This window comes from Saccopteryx bilineata, chromosome 3, assembly GCF_036850765.1.
Source record: "Saccopteryx bilineata isolate mSacBil1 chromosome 3, mSacBil1_pri_phased_curated, whole genome shotgun sequence".
Classification (NCBI taxonomy): Eukaryota; Metazoa; Chordata; class Mammalia; order Chiroptera; family Emballonuridae; genus Saccopteryx; species Saccopteryx bilineata.
The window spans coordinates 237,126,876-237,147,534 of NC_089492.1; the positions used below are offsets into that span (position 1 = coordinate 237,126,876).

The 20,659-nt window shown below is 42.0% G+C and overlaps 1 protein-coding gene across 1 annotated transcript in view; it reads right to left on the reverse strand.

Moving 5' to 3' along the window:
• The window catches only part of CACHD1 (cache domain containing 1), a 265,693-nt gene that overhangs the window by 71,166 nt on the left and 173,868 nt on the right, over positions 1-20,659 (reverse strand). Inside the window, exon 5 of the mRNA XM_066268985.1 lies at positions 630-756. Within this exon, the coding sequence (XP_066125082.1) occupies positions 630-756 (127 nt within the window). The remainder of the gene's footprint in view (positions 1-629; positions 757-20,659) is intronic.

Below are 20,659 nucleotides of genomic sequence, written 5' to 3' on the forward strand. Positions count from 1 at the left end.
TTTTTTTGTATTTTTCTGAAGTTAGAAGTGATCAGGCAGACAGACAAACTCCCGCATGTACCCAACCGGGATCCACTTGGCACGCCCAACAGGGGGTGATGCTCGGCCCATCTGGGCCATTGCTCTGTTGCGACCAGAGCCATTCTAGCACCTGAGGCAGAGGCCATGGAGCCATCCTCAGCGCCTGGGCCAACTTTGCTCCAATGGAGCCTTGGCTGCAGGAGGGGAAGAGAGAGACAGAGAGAAAGGAGAGAGGGAAGGGTGGAGAAGCAGATGGGTGCTTCCCCTGTGTGCCCTGGCCGGGAATCAAACCCAGTACTTCCACACACCGGGCCAATGCTCTACCGCTAAGCCAACTGGCCAGGGCCTAATTTCATTTCTTTAGTAAACATCTTGTTTCACCTGACTTGTTAGATAGCTCTAGAAAAGCTCGGGGCTTTAGGACTTGCCCTTCCCCTAGCATTTCCACATGCAACCTACATTGAAAGGTGAAATCACTTGAGAACAAGTACAAGTTTCTAAAACCACAGCCCTAGAGGCAGAGCCATGTGTATAAATGAGGAGCCTCTATTTTGCACAGATTACTCTTAAAACAGAAATTAAGACTTTAGCAAGTTAAGTCAACATACCTACTGCGATGCTCATAGCTGCCCTTACACCGGAACTTGTGTGCTGGGAAAACAGTGAAAATTCCTTCTTCCGAACTGAAATACTGCCACTTAATTCCAGGGTTGGATTTCAGGTTGTCTGCAAGAACTAGAGGAGAGGGGAATGTGAAACATAACTGCTAAATCCACAAGTGCACAGAGGCACCCTCCTTGGGCATCTGTTCTGCATAAACTGCTTGTAGGATGAAGAAATCCCACTACAGAGAAGGCTGTAAATTTTCAACTAAACATTTTCTTGCTGTCTCTTAAAAAAAAAATCCCATGTTTAGAAAATGTAATGAATGTTTCAATCAAGTGAAGCTATTCCTCTTCACATTGAATGGTGACACTGGATGTCTTGGGTCATTTTTTTCCAGCATGGATGATTCATTTGCAGTAAACCCTCCCCTCACTCTGCTGGTCCCTGTTGGGACAGTCTACACTTACTGGCTTGGATACATTCTCTAACTATGGAAAACAGTGATGTTAATAGGCCACTTCTCCAGAGGGACTAGATGTGTGACCTTGACCCTGCTCACTCTATAATGAGGGAAATAGCCTAGACGGTACTTTGAAGGCCAGAACCATAATCATTTGATAATAGCTTCTGGAATGATTCCAATGTGCCAGCACTCGGAGAGAGGCTTTCCTTTATGTTATCTCATTTAATCCATACAACAACCCTAGAATCATTATTCCCTACTTTGCAGTTGAGAAAATATGCGTAGAGAGCTTAAGCGATTTGTCTACGGCTTCATCAGTAAATAGTCAAGTTGGAATTCAAGCCCTGGGTCTCCGGGCTCCTGTCTTCTTTACAGCATGCAGTACTGCCTCGTTTCCCATGTATACAGCATCTGCAGCTGGAGTGACAGCCATCTCACTGTGTGCAATCCTGTTCCCAAACCACCAGGAAGTTTTGCTCACGCTCTCTCTCCCTGGAATCAGAGTTCTCTCCCTCCTCTCACGTCCTTTCATTCTGTTCCACACCGAGTCAGTTATGTATTATACACTTATTATATGTAGGGTACTGCTTAACATGCTGCAAAACATACAAAGATGAGCCCCTACCTCCTGAAAAATCTGAAGTCTTACTGTAATAGTCAGTATACCAAAAGAATTATGCATATACAGGGAAATGGAGCAGAAGGCAAATCAACAGAAGGCAGGTCAGAGCAAAGGCAAAAAGGAAGAAAAGTGTTAGATGCCTTTGAGAAAAAGACATGTAAAGCTCACAATGCCGTATGGCCATCCTCTGGGGTCTGGCACAGGGGTTACCAAACACCTGTAAAGGGCTAGATTGTCAATGATTCTAGCTTTGCAAATAACACGGTCTCTGCTGCAGTTATCCAACTCTGCCACTGTAGCGTGAAAGCAGCCATGGACATTTGTAAATGAATGTGGGTGTCTGCCAGTAAGAGCTTATTTACAAACATCAGTAGCAAGTTGGATTTGTTCAGTGGCCCTTCAACTTTAGCCGTGGTCCTCCAACCACGTCATGTGAAAATGTCCTATTTGGAGGACTTAAAACGTGTTCAGCAATTACCCTGCCCAACACACACCACGAAGCTATAGCACATTTTATTTTCACAAAAATCCTAGGAGTAAAAAATTATCCCCATGTTACAGAGAAGGAAACAGGATCAGAGAGGTTTATGGCTTGCTTGAGGGTTTCAGAAGACAGAAAGAAGTCAGTCCAGTGTGTGACCACAATACCCACCCGCTCTCCACTCTGCCAGGCAACCTTGTCAAGGTCATCATCACCTGGACTGAGGCGACCACTCTCTTCTGAGATGTATGGCAGATGTGAGTGCGTGTTAACATGGAAGAGGCTTTTCCTCTGTCTCATCTCTTGGGGGTCTGAAGCCTTAACCTTGATCTCATATTAGCAGTTCTCCAAGCAGCCCTGCCAAACCAGCAATAAAAAGGCAAACATTGCCTTTGGAAGCAAAGGAAAAGCTCAATGACCTCATTTAAAAATAACATCTGTAACAATAAACAGGCTACAATGAGAGTATTAAAAAGGGAGCCATTGAAAGCAAGAATGTTTTAAAAATAAATCACAGTTCATACAGTGCATGATACATTTAGTCTCACCACAAAACATTCTGCTTCCCTATAATCATTGCAGCATGAGGGCTTAAGTATCAGGAAAGGTTCCTCAAATCCTCCCGCTGAGCACTCCTTTGGCATCTGATTAAATTGCATCCATTATTCTGTACTAGCAGAAGATGATGGATATGATGGTAATGAGGACCCCAGAGCCCAGAAGCAATCTATCATTGTGGTGTGCACCTCAGGAGGGCCCCTCACTGACCTAGATGTGGAGGTGAATGAGAGCCCTATTATCCATGCAGGCGACCCAGAGGGGCTTCTCCATTCATACGAGTCAGTTAGGTATTCTGGTCACTGGAAAACGTGGGCTGGGGTCCTGCACACTCGCTCTTCCTTCAGAAATGCTGGATGCCCTCCAGGAAAAAGCTGGGCACAGGCCCAGCCCGCCAGCCCATGATGCACAGCATTAGGCTTTAAGCTATCAATGGGCAGGTCCTATACCTGTCAAAACTGCTCTGCACACCTATTTCAGACAGACACATGTGAAGGAGGCCATACATGGTTTTTTCCTTACTGAAGCTTATTCCCAAGAAAAAAGTGATCGTACCCTCTGAATTCCCCCAGAACTTTTTTTTTTTTTTTTTTTTTTACCTCTCCCCACCTTCTAGTTAGTAGTAGTATTGTTGTTACAGGTAACTTTTCATTTCTCCATGCCTAGATTCTAAGACCCTCGAGAGCGGGGTCTCTATCTGAGTCACCTCTGTGCCCCTGAGGCAGAGCTCCCCAGTTCTTCCCACACCGAGGCGCACACTCTGGGAGCTGCAGGGCAGGATCCACGGTGCACTTGCCAGAAAAGGTCTGCACCGAATGACCATTTCTCAGCTGTTTTCTGATACTGTTGTTTGATACATTCTAAAATCTTACTTTTCCTCTAATGTCAAATCCAATGAAAAATAAATTAAATATTGTGACTAAATCAGTGTAAAGCACTGATAATTCTAAATATGGTTTAAAATGTTAAACACGCCCTTCTCCTAACACCACCAAAACAATAGGTACAGAATAGACAGGTAAATGGAGGACTATATATGTCAAAATATATCTACTATACGTTTTAAACGGGTAAGTTTACTGGGTGTCAATGATAGCTCAGTAAAGCTGATGTGATAATAAAACAGTGAAATTTTATTGAGCATCGTACAAAACCAGTTTTATATACAGTGTGCCACTTTTCATAATTACTCTATGAGTTTATTATACCCGTTTTACAGATGCAGGGCTTGCTCAAAGTCACCAGGGCAGCGTGATGATTTGATCTATGTGTGTCTATCCAAGACCTTGCTGTTTCCAGAATACTATAGTGCTTCTATAGGTCAGTAAATACATGCTGAAATGAGTGAGCAATCATCTGATAAAAAGCACACTGAGTATTTTGTTTTTAATTTTTCCATTGATTAGAGAGGGAGAGGGAGAGAGAGAGAGATATGAAGGGAGAGATAGAGAAGCATCACTTTGTTGTTTTACTTAGTTGTATACTCATGGATTGCTTCTTGTACATGCCATGACTAGGGATTGAACCCATGACCTCTGGCACGCCACGTCAATGCTATACCACCCATTTAGCTACCCAGTCAGGGCACACTGGGTATTTGAGAGGCAGAATAAATATATATATAAACATGTTGGTGTTTCTCAATCAAAATAATTGGTTGTATTAGTCTGTAAATATACAATGTAAGTAAATACAATTGAGACACTATAAAAATAAGATGTAAGGCTAAAGTAGCATTTAACCTTGCGAGAAAAAATAAACTGCTGAACTGCTAAAATTGGCATGCACCAGCTGGGTAGCCCAATGTCATGGGGTTTGTCACTCACCCCACAGGCTGGCTTAACTGGAAGATGGCACAGGCACAAGGTAGATTAGATGCAGAGTCAACAGTAATTACAGCACTCATGACGCTGAGCAATGTCTGAGAGTGTACATTAAATAATAGAAGGAGTTTTTTGTTTTTTTTTTCCTGAAGCTGGAAATGGGGAGAGACAGTCAGACAGACTCCCGCATGTGCCCGGCACGCCCACCAGGGGGCGATGCTCTGCCCACCAGGGGGTGATGCTCTGCCCCTCCGGGGCGTCGCTCTGCCGCGACCAGAGCCCCTCTAGCGCCTGGGGCAGAGGCCAAGGAGCCATCCCCAGCGCCCGGGCCATCTTTGCTCCAATGGAGCCTTGGCTGCGGGAGCGGAAGAGAGAGACAGAGAGGAAGGGTGGGGGTGGAGAAGCAAATGGGCGCTTCTCCTATGTGCCCTGGCCGGGAATCAAACCCGGGTCCCCCGCACGCCAGGCCGACGCTCTACCGCTGAGCCAACCGGCCAGGGCCAATAGAAGGAGTTTTTACTGAACTAAGAAACTATATTATTTAGCTGAGACCTTTGGCTTATTTTGTAGGTGCCTTTTACTTTCACTGTCCATTGAAGCAAGCATCAGTAAGCCACTGGGACACAGGTTCAATAACTAGAAAGAAGATCTGTTAAGTCAGAATGAGCTGGGAATAAGAAGCCATGGGTTGAAGTCCCATCTCTAAGACTGTCAAGCCCTCTGACCTTAAATTTGTTCTCCAGGCCACATGTAAAGGCATTTTTCTAAAATGGAAATCAAATCGCTCCAATGGATTTGATTAAAACCCTTCAAAGGTTTTTCATGATACCACCTCCAGCACTAAATCCAAGCTTGATAAGGCTCTAAATCATTGGGCCCCTGCCTACTCTCTCACCTCACCTTTCCCTTCTTTAAACTTCCTACATTATATTCATCAAGATTTCTCTTTCAGTTTTGCAAATGTGCCAAGGTGGTGAGCCTTAGGTCTGGAATAACTCTTCTCACATTCCCAGAGAGACTTTCCCTAATTATCATCCTTTCTCAAAGCATCCCATATGATGGAAAAAAGTATTTCATGCAAATGGAAATGAAAAAAAAAAAAAAGCTGGGGTAGCAATACTTGTATCGGACAAAATAGCCTTTAAAACAAAGGCCATATAGTAAAAGATAAAGAAAGTCACTATATAATGATAAAGGGAACAATCCAACAGGAAGATATAATCACTGTAAATATTTATACACCTAATAATTGGAGCACCTAAATATATAAAGCAGATATTGATGGACATAAAGGGCGGAATAGACAGCACTACTATAATAGTAGAGGATTTTAATACCCCACTAACATCAATGGATAGATCCTGAAGACAGAAAATTAACAAAGAAACAGCAGCCTTAAATGATACATTAGATTATCTGGATTTAAGTAATATCTTCAGAACCTTTCACCCCAAAGCAGCAGAATATAGATTCCTTTCAAGTGCTCATGGTACATTGTCTAGGATAGACCACATGCTAGGACACAAAACAAGTCTCAAAAAACTTAAGAAGATTGAAATCATATCAAGCATCGTCTCTGATCACAATGGCATGAAACTAGAAATCAACTATAATAGAAAAACTGAAAAACATTCAAACACTTGGAAGCTAAATAGCATGTTATTAAATAATGAATGGGTTAACAATGAGATCAAGAAAGAAATTAAAAAATTTCCTTGAAACAAATAAAAATGAACATACAACAACAAAATTTATGGGACACAGCAAAAGCAATCCTGAGAGGGAAGTTTATAGCATTAAAAGCATACTTTTAAGAAGCAAGAAAAAGCTCAAATAAACAACTTAACACTGCACCTAAAGGAAATAGAAAAAAGAACAACAAATAAAGCCCAGAGGAAGTAGAAGGAAGGAAATAATAAAGATCAGAGCAAAAACAAATGACAGAGACTAAAAAAATAGAAAGATCAATGAAACCAAGAGCTGGTTCTTTAAAAAGATAAACAAGATTGACAAACCTTTAACCAGACGCATCAAGAAAAAAAGAGAGAACTCAAATAAATAAAATTAGAAATGAAAGTGGAGAGATAACAACTGAACTTCAGAAACACAAAGGATTGTAAGAAAATACTGTAAAGATCTATATGCCCCAAAATTGGACAACCAAGGTGAAATGAATAAATTCCTAGAAACATACAATCTTTCAAAACTCAATCAGGAAGAATAAGAAAACCTAAACAGACCGATTATAAAACAAATGAAATTGAAGAAGTTATCAAAAAAACTCCTAGCAAACAAAAGTCCTGGACCGGATGGCTTCACAGACGAATTTTACCAAACATTTAAAGAACTAACTATTTCTCAAGCTATTTCAAAATATTCAAGAGGAGGGAAGGCTTCCAAGTTCCTTTCATGAGGCAAGTATTGTCCTCATTCCAAAACCAGGTAACGGCACTACAAAGAAAGAAACCTATAGGCCAATATCCCTGATGAACATAGATGCTAAAATTCTCAACAAAATATTAGCAATCCGGATCCAGCAATACATCAAAAAGATCATACATCATGATCAAGTGGGATTTATTCTGGGGAGACAAGTCTGGTACAATATTTGCAAATCAATCAATGTGATTCACCACATAAACAAAAGAAAGAATAAAAATCACATGATTATATCAATAGATACAAAAAAAGCATTTCATAAAATCCAGCACTCATTTATGATCAAAATTCTCAGCAACATGGGAATACAGGAAACATACTTCAACATAATAAAGGCCATCTATGACAGACCCACGGCTAACATCATACTCAATAGGCAAAAATGAAAAGCAATGCCCTTAATATCAGGAACTAGGCAGGGGTGTCCCCTTTCACCACTCTTATTCAACATAGTGCTGGGAGGCCTGGCCACAGCAATCAGAAAAGAAGAAGATATAAAAGGCATCCAAATTGGAAAAGAAGAAGTAAAACTGTCATTATTTGCTGATGACATGATACAGTACATAGAAGACCCTAAAGTTTCTGTCAAAAAGCCACTAAACCTGACAAATAAATTTGGCAAGGTGGCAGGATATAAAATTAATATTCAGAAATCAGTGGCATTTTTATACACCAACAATAAACTGTCAGAAAGAGAAATTAAGGAAATAATCCTCTTTACTATTGCAACAAAAACTAAATAAAGTATCTGAGAATAAATTTAACCAAGTAAGTAAAAGACTTGTACTTGAAAAATTATAAGACATTGAAAAAAGAAACAGGAAGGTACAAACAAGTGGAAGCATACACTATGTTCATGGATAGGAAGAATTAACATCATTAAAATGTCCATACTATCTAAAGCAATCTATAAATTCAATGCAATTCCTATTAAAATGTCAATGGCATACTTCACAGATCTAGAAAAAATACTTCAAAAACGTATATGGAACCAAAAAGAAACCCAAATAGCCTCAGCAACCTTGAAAACGAAGAACAAAGTGGGAGGTATCACACTTCCTGATATCGAGTTATGCTACAAGGCCATTGTACTCAAAACAGGCAGACAGATCAAGGGAATAGAACAGAGAACCCGGAAACAAACCCATGCCTTAATGGTCAATTAATATTTGACAAAGAAAACAAGAGTATACAATGGAGTAAATACAGTCTCTTTAATAAATAGTGTTGGGAAAATTAGACAGCTACCTGTAAAAAAATGAAACTAGACCATCAACCTACAACATTCACAAAAACATCTCAAAATGGATAAAAAACTTAAATATAAGTCGTGAAACCATAAACATCTTGGAAGATAACAGGCAGTAAACTCTCCGGTATCTCTTGTAGCAATATTTTTGCTAATACATCTCCGTGGGCAAGTGAAATAAGGACAAAATAAACAAATGGGAGACTATATCAAACTAAAAAGCTTTTGCACAGCAAAAGACACCATTAATAAAATAAAAAGACAACCCACACAATGGGAGAATATATTCGTCAATACATCTGATGAGGGGTTAATAACCAAAATTTATAAAGAACTTCTAAAACTCAGCCCCAGAAAGGTAAACAATCCAGTTAAAAAATGGGCAAAGGAACTGAATAGATACTTCTCCAAAGAGGACATACACATGGCCAATAGGCATATGAAAAAATGTTCAGCATCACTAATCATTAGAGAAATGCAAATTAAAACCACAATGAGATATGACCTCACACCTGTCAGAATGGTGCTCATTAATAACAAGTCCGGGGAAGAATGTGGAGAAAAGGGAACCCTCCTGCACTGCTGGTGAAAATGCAGACTTGTGCAGCTGTTGTGGAAAACAGTATGGCATTTCCTCAAAAAATTAAAAATAAAACTGCCTTTTGACCCAACTAACCCAATTTTAGGAATATATCCTAAGAATCCCAAAACACGAATTCAAAAGGAGATACGCACCCTCATGTTTATTGCAGCGTTGTTTACAATAGCCAAGATCTGGAACCAGCCCAAGTGTCCGAAGTGGACAAAAAAGCTGTGGTACATATACACAGTGGAATAATATGCAGCCATTAAAAAACGTAATCTTATCTTTTGTAAGGCATGGATGGACCTGGAGATTATTATGCTAAGTGAAATAACCCAGGCAGAGAAAGACAAATATTATACAGTGTGTTCGTAAAGTCATGGTGCACTTTTGACCCGTCACAGGAAAGCAACAAAAACGATAGAAATGTGAAATCTGCACCAAATGAAAGGAAAACTCTCCCAGTTTCATACCTATTCAGTGCAGTTCGATGTGGGCTCAGGCACAGATTTTTTAGGGCTCCTTAGGTAGCTATCCCGTATAGCCTCTACAGACTCATCACTGACTGATGGCCTACCAGAACGGGGTTTCTCCACCAAACTGCTGGTTTCCTTCAACTACTTATCCCACTGAGTAATGTTATTCCTATGTGGTGGCGCTTCGTTATAAATGCGCCGATATTCACGTTGCACTTTGGTCACGGATTCGAATTTAGTGAGCCACAGAACACACTGAACTTTCCTCTGTACCGTCCACATCTCGACTGGCATGGCCGTGGGCTGCTCCACTGTACACACGGTGTTACGTCATCATCCTATAGAAACTGGGAGGGTTTTCCTTTCATTTGGTGCAGATTTCACATTTCTATAGTCTTTTGTTGCTTTTCTGTGACTGGTCAAAAGTGCACCATGGCTTTACGGACACACTGTATGATCTCACTTATATGAAGAATTAATGAACATGGTGAACTGAGGAACGGATGGAGGCAGAGGCGGGGTCATGGGGTGCAGAGGGACAACTGTCAGAGGGGAGGGGGATGAGGGGATGGGATCAGAGAAGGTGAAGGGATTAGTGAAATTATCTATACATAACACATAGATACAGATAACAGGACAGCAAGTCCCAGAGGGAAGGGGGGAGGGAGTTAGCAGAAGGGGGACAAAGGGAGATAATGGGGGGCACGTGGTTGGGGGTGAAGGTGTTTATTCAGTGGGACACTTCAATCCACGTTAACACAATAAATGAAAATTAATAAAAATTTAAAAACAAGCACCTCGTGTTTTCCTTCACAGCAAAATACGGGTAGAGCTCGTTGTATTTATTTTGGAAGGTATTTGATCTGTGTCTTGCATGCTGAGGAGCTGTAAACTCCCTGAAGGCAGCAGCCAAGTCAGGTTTGCTCAGCACATTTCTAGTCTACTGGCCCAAGCCTGGATTTTAGGAAGCACTTAGTCAGTACTTGCTGAGTGAATTAGCGAATGATGATCTTGGTCTAGGCTCTTACCTGTGTCCTCCCAATTCCCTCATCTGTAAAGTAATGGATCTGGACAAGGTACTCCCAAAGACCCTCTTTAGAAACCAAAAGAGAAAAGCATTATGAGGGCAAAAAATAAAGGCCAACAGGAGGGAAGTACACAGATTTACAAATAGAAAAAGCAAATTTCTGATTGGGTTTCAGCAACTTGATGCAAAAAAAAGAAGAAGAATTAAAGGAGGAACTTTACTAAGTAGCTGTTGCTCAGCACTACAAGATACTAATAGTAATCTGAGGCTAAATAAAATGTCCCAACAGGCCCTGGCTGGTTAGCTCAGTGGTAGAGCGGGGATTCGGCATGTGGATGTCCTGGGTTTGATTCCTGGTCAGGGCACACAGGAGAAGCCACCATCTGTTTCTTCACCTCACCCTCTCTCACTTCTCTCTCTCTGTCTCTGTCTCTCTCTTCCCTTCCTGCAGTCATGGCTCACTTGGAGTGAGTTGGCTCTGGGCACTGAGGATGGCTTCATGGCCTCCACCTTAGATGCTAAGAAGAGCTCGGTTGCTGAGTAACAGAGCAACACCCCAGACAGGCAGAGTATCGCCCCTAGTGGGCTTGCCAGGTGGATCCTGGTCGGGGAGCATGCAAAATCTGTCTCTTTGCCTCCCCTCTGCTCACTGAATTAAAAACAAACAACAAATAAACCACCTAAACAATATCAAAAAATACTTAGATGAGAAAGATGGAGAAACTCTTAACATTGGTGTTTAAATAATGAAGAACTACCTATGAAGGCACCTTGCCCTTTGGAAGGCAGCTATGCTCACCACAATACTACCAACACTGCACTGGCACCTTGCCCTTTAAAGGCAAACTACTCCTCCATTCCCCTCTTCCTACCCTTCAATAAACTCTCTTATAGTTCCTATGTTAATTCTAAGCACGGACAATTCTGTGATACCCACTGGCATTTTTTTCAACACCCAAACTGTTACCAGAGAAGCAGCTAAAATCATACCTTTCGCCTTTTCAGGTGTTCTTTACAACTCCTATTTATTCAGTCTCAAGATCTGCCTGCAAACAGTGCACTAAACTGTGCATGACTCTGACATATGGGTCCCAGATTCCACGGCCCCCAAGTATTCTTCCAATTTCACCATCTACATTGAATCTGTTCTAGAGCCATTGACCTCTTCAGTATAAACAAAACCAACAACGTTCCCAAACTCTTGCCTACCGTCTTCAATGTTTAAAATCCCCAGGCTGATGAGAAAGAGACGGATTACAAACCACTTGTAGTTGGGCTGTAACTTTTGTTTTTCTCAACAATATTGTCCACTGGGGCAGGGACAAAAGGCAAATGCTCTGTAAGAGACGGTTTGTGCTCCCTCCCACCTCTGGACTTTCTGACGCCCAGCGCCAACACCACCAAGCAAAACACCCAAAGCTATCTACCTCCCACAGTTGACCAAATACAAAATACAAGAGCTGTCCTAAATACACAAAGTTGCAGACATATAAAAACACACCTACTTCCCCAACAAACCAGAAATTATATGGCACCTTTCAGTCATAGTCTGTGCCACAGACATCTTTTTGGAGAGGTATTAAACTAACATTCTTAAGACTCCTAACAAAATTTCTGGCATCTTATGCCCTATCACATCTTTCCAATTCCTACTCCTCACTCACATTCTGAGTACCACTTTACCATGTTACCATGTATTCAGGCGAGGCTGTATTTCATGGACCCCCAGACACTGTTTATGTTTCTCCAGAGGCGGTACACAGAGGGAGCAGTTAACCATGTACCGAGCCTTTCTTTTCTTTTTTAAGAAGGTTTTAGTTATTAATTTTAGAGAGAGAGGGAGCGAGATCATAGTTGCTTCACTTCAGTTGTTAACTGATTGCATCTCATATGTGCCTTGACTGGGCAAACCTGGAGTTTTGAACCAGTGACCTCAGTGTTCCAGGTTGACACTTTATCCCAGTGGTAGTCAACCTGGTCCCTACTGCCCACTAGTGGGCGTTCTAGCTTTCACGCTGGGCGGTAGTGGAGCAACCAAAGTATAAATAAAAAGATAAATTTAACTATAGTAAGTTGTTTTATAAAGATTTATTCTGCCAAAATTAGCAAAAATCTGACATAAAGTACTTGGTAAGTAATTATTATTATATGCTTTAACTTGCTGTAACTCTGCTTTATAAATTGTATAAAGTAAAGTTACTTCCCTACTTTATAAATCACCATTACTGTGGAACCAATGGGTTGTTAGAAAATTTTACTCCTAACAGAGATACAAAAGTGGGCGGTAGGTATAAAAAGGTTGACTACCCCCTGCTTTATCCACTGTGCCACCACAGGTCAGGCCTGAGTCTTTCATTATATAGTATCTCAGTTAATTTTTACAACAATCCTATGAGGTAGGCTTTATCTATTATTCAGGCAGCAAGCAAGAATCAGGAAATGGAGGGCCACCAAAGAGATATTATTGCTCCCATTATATAGTTAAGAATATTCTGACTCAGGAAGGTAAGAGTGACTTGAGCTCTGAGCTGAATGAATCCAGAACCTATAGCCCAGTGATTTTTTCCATTACACTGATTATGCTAGCTAAAGCCCATTGCCAAAATTATACTAATGATGTTTGACCCACCAATCTCACTGGATTTATTTTAGTATAACACTAAGTGGAGAACATCCTCACATCTCTGGTTCTGTTCCAAGCTTGTCATGTCTGCTCTAGGCTAACTCCATAATGCAAAATAACCAGTCCATTCAGTCCTCGATTCAGCCCTTGCCTTGGGCTCCGAATCCAGAGTCAACTTCTTGGGCAATTCAAAATCAGTATAGGCTCTGCTGCTCTACCCTCTTCCTTTCTAGCAGGTCACTCCCAAAGGACTCAAAGGTCCAGGCAACCTTCAGACACTCATGGAAGGAGTAAGAAACAACAAGAATGGTGTTCTCAAGCCTGAGTGATCCTCACAATCAGCTCTGAAACCTACAGATTCCCAAGATTTACCAGGCCAGCATCCTGGTTTACCTGGTCTGAGCTGGGGGCCAAAAGACAGGTATTTCTGACAAAGCTCTCCAAGGTGACTCTGATGCTCACTCAGGTTTGGGACATGTGAACCAAGACATTAAATGTCACTGTCCTGTTTCCTTAGTTTCACTTTCTATACTGTCTCTCTGCTAATAGTCTTAAAAACAAAACAAACAAACAAAACTATTAGCAGCAGCAGTAACAATAAAACGCTTTCTCTACCTGACCTCTTTCTAAGTTATCAGTGACCTTTCTCCTCTTCTCAGCCAAGCAACTTAGCAGAGTAGTGGACACTGATTCCCACCCCTCCCCGCCCGGCCATTCTGCTTCTGCTGCAGCCTCTCCCCACCACCCCTACCACTCTTGGATGACCTTTAATAGTCCACCCCGTTTTCTCCTTCCAGGCCTACGACATTTCCACCCATTCCCCACAAAGCTCTCTCGTCTTCCCTGCTTAAAGTCTGTCAGCAGGCTGCCTTCAAGCTAAACATAAAACCAAACCCTAAACAAAACTCTTCAGACTGACGGACAGAAGGCCCATTAAAATCTGGCTTAGCACTATCTTAATTTTCTGTTACTTCCTCTTACACAGCAATCCGTGCTGTCTGCACTTTTCACAGATTATGAAATGGGAAATGTCCTTGCCACAAGCATGTCACCTGGATAAATCCTATTGTCTGTGAAGACACAGCTCAACTGGCCTTGGCCAGGGAGCTCAGTGGATAAAACATCGACCCGATGCGCTGAAAGGTTGTGGGTTCTACCCCCAGTATGGGTACCTGTGAGAAGCAATCAATAAATACACAACTAAATGGAACTAAGTGAAACAAGTTGATGCTTCTCTCTCTCTCTCTCCTTCTCCCTCTCTCTCTCCAATCCCCTCTCAAATCAAAGAAAAAAAGAAAAGAAAAAAGACACAGCTCAACCTCACAATCTGGGTCAAGTGCCATGGCTCATCTTTATCACAACAGCACTTAGCATGAATTGTCACTGTACTTGAGTGTTGATTTTCCTCCTCCTCCCCATTCCCCCAGCACACACACATGCACAACTTGGTTATGAGCTCTCCGAGGGTAGAACTCTGTCTTAATCATCTTGATGTCTGCCACCAAGTACTATGCGATCGCACAGTTGTCAAATGAGAGAGGCACTTTATAAAGGAATGAGAGGGAGGAGTTAGGGTTGCTTCTGGGTCTCAAACTTTGGAGAAAAGTACAAGGCCACCATTAACTGATATAGGAAACACGAGCCAAGGAGAAGGTTTGGGTAGGAAGAGAGAAGATTCTAAGTTTGGCTTTAGATATAAAAAGCTTCAAGCATCAGAAGGCAAAACGCAGTGGAGATATAGCTCTTCATCTTAAGCAGTCTATTGTAGGGAGGCCACTGAATGAGTCAGGACACAATGTAGAGTCATATGTCAATATTGACAATTTTCTGTCCGACTTTACACAGATTAGTTAACTTCTCTGTGCCTGTTTCTCACCTAAGATAGAGTGGACACTTTCTTGGGTCTCCATGGTAAGAGTAAGACAAAGTATAAAATGGTTTAGGAGGTACTAAGAAGCGATGGGTGGATTTTTCTAGAGTACATTGCGTGTTTGGACTCAGCACACTTAATTTCATTCACGTGAATAATCTTGTCCACTGGCACAGTCTGGGTCACCCTGCGTAGCTGAGCGATTTATTCATGCGTGCTGACTTGCTGCTACGCTAAGGAAACTAGTGCTATCTTACAGCAAAGCACAGCCACATTTCCTCCTTCACTGAGGTCCTTCAAAGACTTGGTTATTCCTTGATAAAAATGAGGTAACACACTCAAAAATAAAATCCTAGTTTGTTTCATTCATTCATTTATTCAATAAGCATTTACTGTGTACTAGATTGAGCAGCAGGCACACAAAAAATAAACTTACTAGAGCAGAGTGGCTAGTAGATGTCCCATGTAAAAATTAAAATTCTATAATAAGAATGAGCAGTAGAGTAAAGTAATAAGGAAGAGTTGTAACAGGGCCAGCACAATTCTGACAGGGCCACCCCAGCCTCCAGGCTCTGCTGGTAGTAGACGAGGACTCCACTGAGACTCTCAGCCCCTTTCTTCCACTGCTCATTCCTGCTTCCTTCCCTTTCCTCATAGGTTTCCCGGCCCCCAGCTGTGTGTGAGTCTGCCTCCTGGCAAACCCAACAAGCTACAACAGACAAGGAATTCTTACCTATAAGAAGTTGGGCCCCAAGGAATGAGTAATATTATGAAAGTCAGAGAAGGCAGGCATTGTATCCTAGGATGAAAGAATAATATGAACAAAAGTATGGAGAAGTGATAGACTGGTGATTTGAAGAAACGAAGGTGATTCCCTGAGGGTAGAGCTCAGAGTGCTTAAGGAAGAAAAAGGGGCAGAAGATGAAGTTGAAAGGCCTCCCCCTTTGTCTTAGAGGTAGAGAGGAGCCACCAGAGGTTTTTGAAATGTGGAGTTACAGAGCAGGTATTTCCAAAATACCTACAGTATGCAGGATATGTTGAAAAAAGAGATAAGAGAAACAGAGAAACCTTTTGGGATATTTCTACATTAATTATTCTTCTAGAAAGGCAATGAAGACCGAAGTTTGTGGCATTCGAAGTGGAGAAAACAAAGGAGATTCAAGACAAATCTGTAAACTATACAAAATCTGAGCCAAGTTTCCCCCTTAACGAAGAGGGGATGATAAAACCTATTTCACATGTTGGTGTGACAAGCTGGAAGAGGAACCCACAGGTAAATGCTTATTGAAGTATCTCGTACACAGTAGATACCTGACAAGTATTCATTCACTCATGCTTTTATCTGGTCACTGACTTAAGTCAAAACTGTTACATTAAACCTGCGCTGAATGGAAAAGACGAGGAGAACTCCCCAGGTAAGCAGGACGGGGGTACCGGCAATGGAGATAGTGAACCAGATGGGAAAATAACATTTAGGGGAAAGTTTGTGTTTTGATTGTTTAATTTTTTGAGGTCACTGCAGGAGAATTATAGACAGATGTGCGTCCAGTAGTTGGTTACATGATAAATAAACTCAGAAATAGGTCATGGATGGAGATGAAGATCTGGAATTCAGCAGCATGCAGTGGGAGTCGAGGAACTAGCCAAATTGAGAACATTCAGGGAGATAAAACTTAGTGAGGGAGAACAGTGGAGACACTGACCCTTCAGGACAGAATAATGGAAAAGGAGCCGAGGAGAACAGAAAGGGGCTGAACAGAGGATAAATGGAACCTGGAGAACGGGAGTGGGATGTTTACATTTCAACTGCCACACAGCAGTCAAGGAACACTGTGAAAGTATCATTTGAAATCTTTCAAGGGAGCAATGATATAGTGAAAAACTGGGACATTCTAAATGTTGAAATGGAGTAGAGGCATTAATTTAACACTATTACATTGTCACTACTCCAATGATAGAGAAGTATATTTATTTACATATGCACAAAAGAATGTTCCCATACATTTGCTAAGTTAAAAAAGGGCTGTATGCATTATGATCATGTATGTTAAGGGACATTATATTTATGAGAAAATATGTGGCAAATAATCTTGTGAAATCAGTATAACAGAGTTGCTGTGAGAAACTCTACGACTAGACTAGAAATAGTTATTATTCTTTCTTTTTGAGAGAAAGAGAGAGAGGGGTACAGACAGGGACAGACAGAAAGGGAGAGAGATGAGAAGCATCAACTCATAGTTGTGGCACCTTAGTTGTTCATTGATTGTTTTCTCATATGTGCCTTAACCGGGGGCTCCAGCCAAGCCAATGACCCCTTGCTCAAGCCAACAATCTCAGACTTCAAGCCAGTGACCTTTGGGCTCAAGTCAGTGACCAGGGGGTCATGTCTATGATCCCACACTCAAGCCAGTGACCCCATGCTCAAACTGGTGAGCCCGCACTCAAGTCAGTGACCTTAGGGTTTCGAACCTGGGTCCCAGGTTGATGCTGTATCCACTGCACCTGCTCAGGCTCAAAAGAGTTTGCAGTACAGGAATAGAGCTTGAAAGGGAATCAAGGTGAAGGGCCCTCTGTGTAGTTAAGTTTGGACATGTATATATATATCATACACACATACACACGTATGAATGGAAACTGAATCACACACTGAGAAATCTGGATTTCTAAGTGACTGAGTAATTTTTAGCTATTATATAAATAGTTACCACATCTTCTATGACCCTAATGCAATCATGAAGCTGGGGTAAAAACAAACCACAAATTCTTAGTTTGGCTGATTTTTATTCTTTAAAGTTTTTAGGTAGAATGTAGCTTTTCGCTGCATTGGTATTTGCGTATTTAACAGACAATTTTAATAGTATTTTATTTATTTTTTTATTATTATTATTATTTTTCCATTTTTCTGAAGCTGGAAACGGAGAGACAGTCTGACAGACTCCCGCATGCGCCCGACTGGGATCCACCCGGCACGCCCACCAGGGGCATGCTCTGCCCACCAGGGGGCGATGCTCTGCCCATCCTGGGCGTCGCCATGTTACGACCAGAGCCACTCTAGCGCCTGAGGCAGAGGCCACAGAGCCATGCCCAGCGCCCGGGCCATCTTTGCTCCAATGGAGCCTTGGCTGCGGGAGGGGAAGAGAGAGACAGAGAGGAAAGCGCGGCGGAGGGGTGGAGAAGCAAATGGGCGCTTCTCCTGTGTGCCCTGGCCGGGAATCGAACCTGGGTCCTCCGCACGCTAGGCCGACACTCTACCGCTGAGCCAACCGGCCAGGGCCAATTTTCATAGTATTTTAAAGAAAAGAGAGGAACCTACAGTACAGAGCCAATCTTTGTCATTCACAGAAAGTGAGGAAGTCACCGAAACCAGTACAGCCTGCAGCGCCCACCCATATCTCCTGCGTCTACTGCTGTCACACAACTTACAAATGCCCCGTACACCCCATGAATCTCATTTCTCAATGAAGACTGCAATGCTTCCAAGATCAAACTTTGCAACTTCAAATGTTCTTTAAATCCAACACAAAAAGAAAGTCCAGACACTTTTCCTTTTGCCGAGAAAGACAAACTCCCAGTTCTACTCTCCCCTCAATTGTATAACTCTAGAGAGCAAGAGGCAACTAACTTTCCTTGGACTCTTCAAATAAACTCTCTTTGGGGATCAGGCTTCGCACCAGAAAGTAGCTCAGCAGGAATTTTGAAGAAAAAAAAAAGAGAGAGAGAGAAAGTGAGAAACTAGGGATAAAAGCAGGAGAGAGCCTGAACAAAGCATGACTGGCACTGTAATGTAACACGTGCACCGTCAAACATTTGTTATTTGAATGGAATCAGGGACAAGGAGTCAATTTGGAAAATAGAGATCTGGCAGAAGTGGCTTTAAGAAAAAGAATACACATGTGTGTTGGATGGATGGACACATGACCTAGTTTTGGATACATGAACTTAAGAATCGTTTACAATTTATGTGAGTCTGTTTCCAGCTAGTCTGAAAGGCAACCTGAAACTGTGTTATCAATTAGGGACTCACTGATGGATTATATGCTGTCTGAAGGAGCCCGAGGCTGGACATCTTACAGATGTAAACATCAGACATGTGATAGCTGGTGAAGTGCATTAATTCTGCTCCGAAAGGGGCGTGAGCCAGAGAGGAGGAAACGAAGGCGCTCTGAGGTCACCCTTCACCATCTACCACTCCTCTCCTGCTACAAATGATTGCCCAAGAATGTGGACTTTGGGATGCAGCCACTGCCTGGTGGAACGTCACAACCTGGACATACAAGCAAATCAGCTCTCAAATACCTGAAGAACGCCAAAAGCTGCTTGTAAATCTAGCTACATCGACTGTGCTGAGAACAACTCTTGTTACGTGCTATGTTATACTTGAGATGTGCTCTTAGAAGTAGCAAAATTCAACATCTGACCATTAACTACACACCTCCACCCTCACCACCCTCCTCCTTATCAAAACTCAAGAGAGAGTGTTTGCCACATAGAAGATGATTAGTAAATATTTGTTGAATGAATTTCTACTATACTTATTCATTCTAGTTAGTAGGTGGAAGGCCATTAATTACCTGGCAGAACGAAAGGCTTTGGTAGTCACTAAGAAAAAGGCACAATAATACGACTATTAATGATGGAGAAAGAGCTCAACAATGTGTTCATTATTAGAAACAGATATAAAATAAGGCAATGAGGATATAGCCATGCCTGTCTGCAGCAGCTTCCAGATCCTCCCAGGTCTGGTTCACTGAGGTTAGTGACCCAGGCAGGGAGCATCCTTCTGGCTCAAAGGTAAGCACGCACCACCCTGAGTCTGCCACTGCCTTCCCTCCTTACTGTCCCCAACACACAGGCAGCAAGGTAATGGAGCTTCATCTAGGACCTCAGCACCAGACAGGAGCTAACAGCAGCAGAGACTTGTTACTAAAGGCGTTGTCTACCAGAAGGGAGCTAAAAGTACATTGGAAAGTAGTCTATAACTCATTCTTCTTGTATTTCCTCCTGATTATAAAGCAATGTATGCCTAGTTTAAAATGAAGAAAATGAGGATGCAAAAATAGCCCACAGTTCCATCACAAAAAAAAGGTAACTATTAACATTCATGAATGAGCCCTTCCAGAACTTCTATATAGATATAAAGAAGCACTAATTTTTTTTCTTATTAAGTCAAATAGCCCACAAGTTAACACGCATTGTAAAAATTTTAACTACACATATTGTTCGATTAAATTGTATATTTCTAGGACACATTTAAATCTGATCCTGTTCAAAGACGGCTATTTCAACCTCAAGTTTTCAGACCGAGCAGCATGTCTGTGTGACTGTGCAAGTGTGAAGGGAAGGGTGAGGTTCTGCAGAGGAACTCAGGCTCCGGCCCAGTGCTGTGCCAGCTATGGGCTCCTCCACGGCTCATTTTCTCTGCCCTTCTGTGCTGTCTTCAATTACGATTTTTCATACAAGTTATTTTTTTTTTATTTTATTTATTCATTTTAGAGAGGAGAGAGAAAGGGAGAGAGAGAGACAGAGAGGGAGAGAGAGAGAGAGAGAGGAGAGACAGACAGAGAGAGAAGGTGGGGAGGAGCAGGAAGCATCAACTCCCATATGTGCCTTGACCAGGCAAGCCCAGGGTTTCGAACCGGCGACCTCAGCATTTCCAGGTCGACGCTTTATCCACTGCGCCACCACAGGTCCATACAAGTTATTTTCATTCAGCATCCTTTCTAGTAGGAAATCTCACCTGCTCCAGGGTTCTAGATTTTCAGACCAATATAAAAAACAAACAAACTGAATCCATCCAGTGGTCGGCAAACTCATTAGT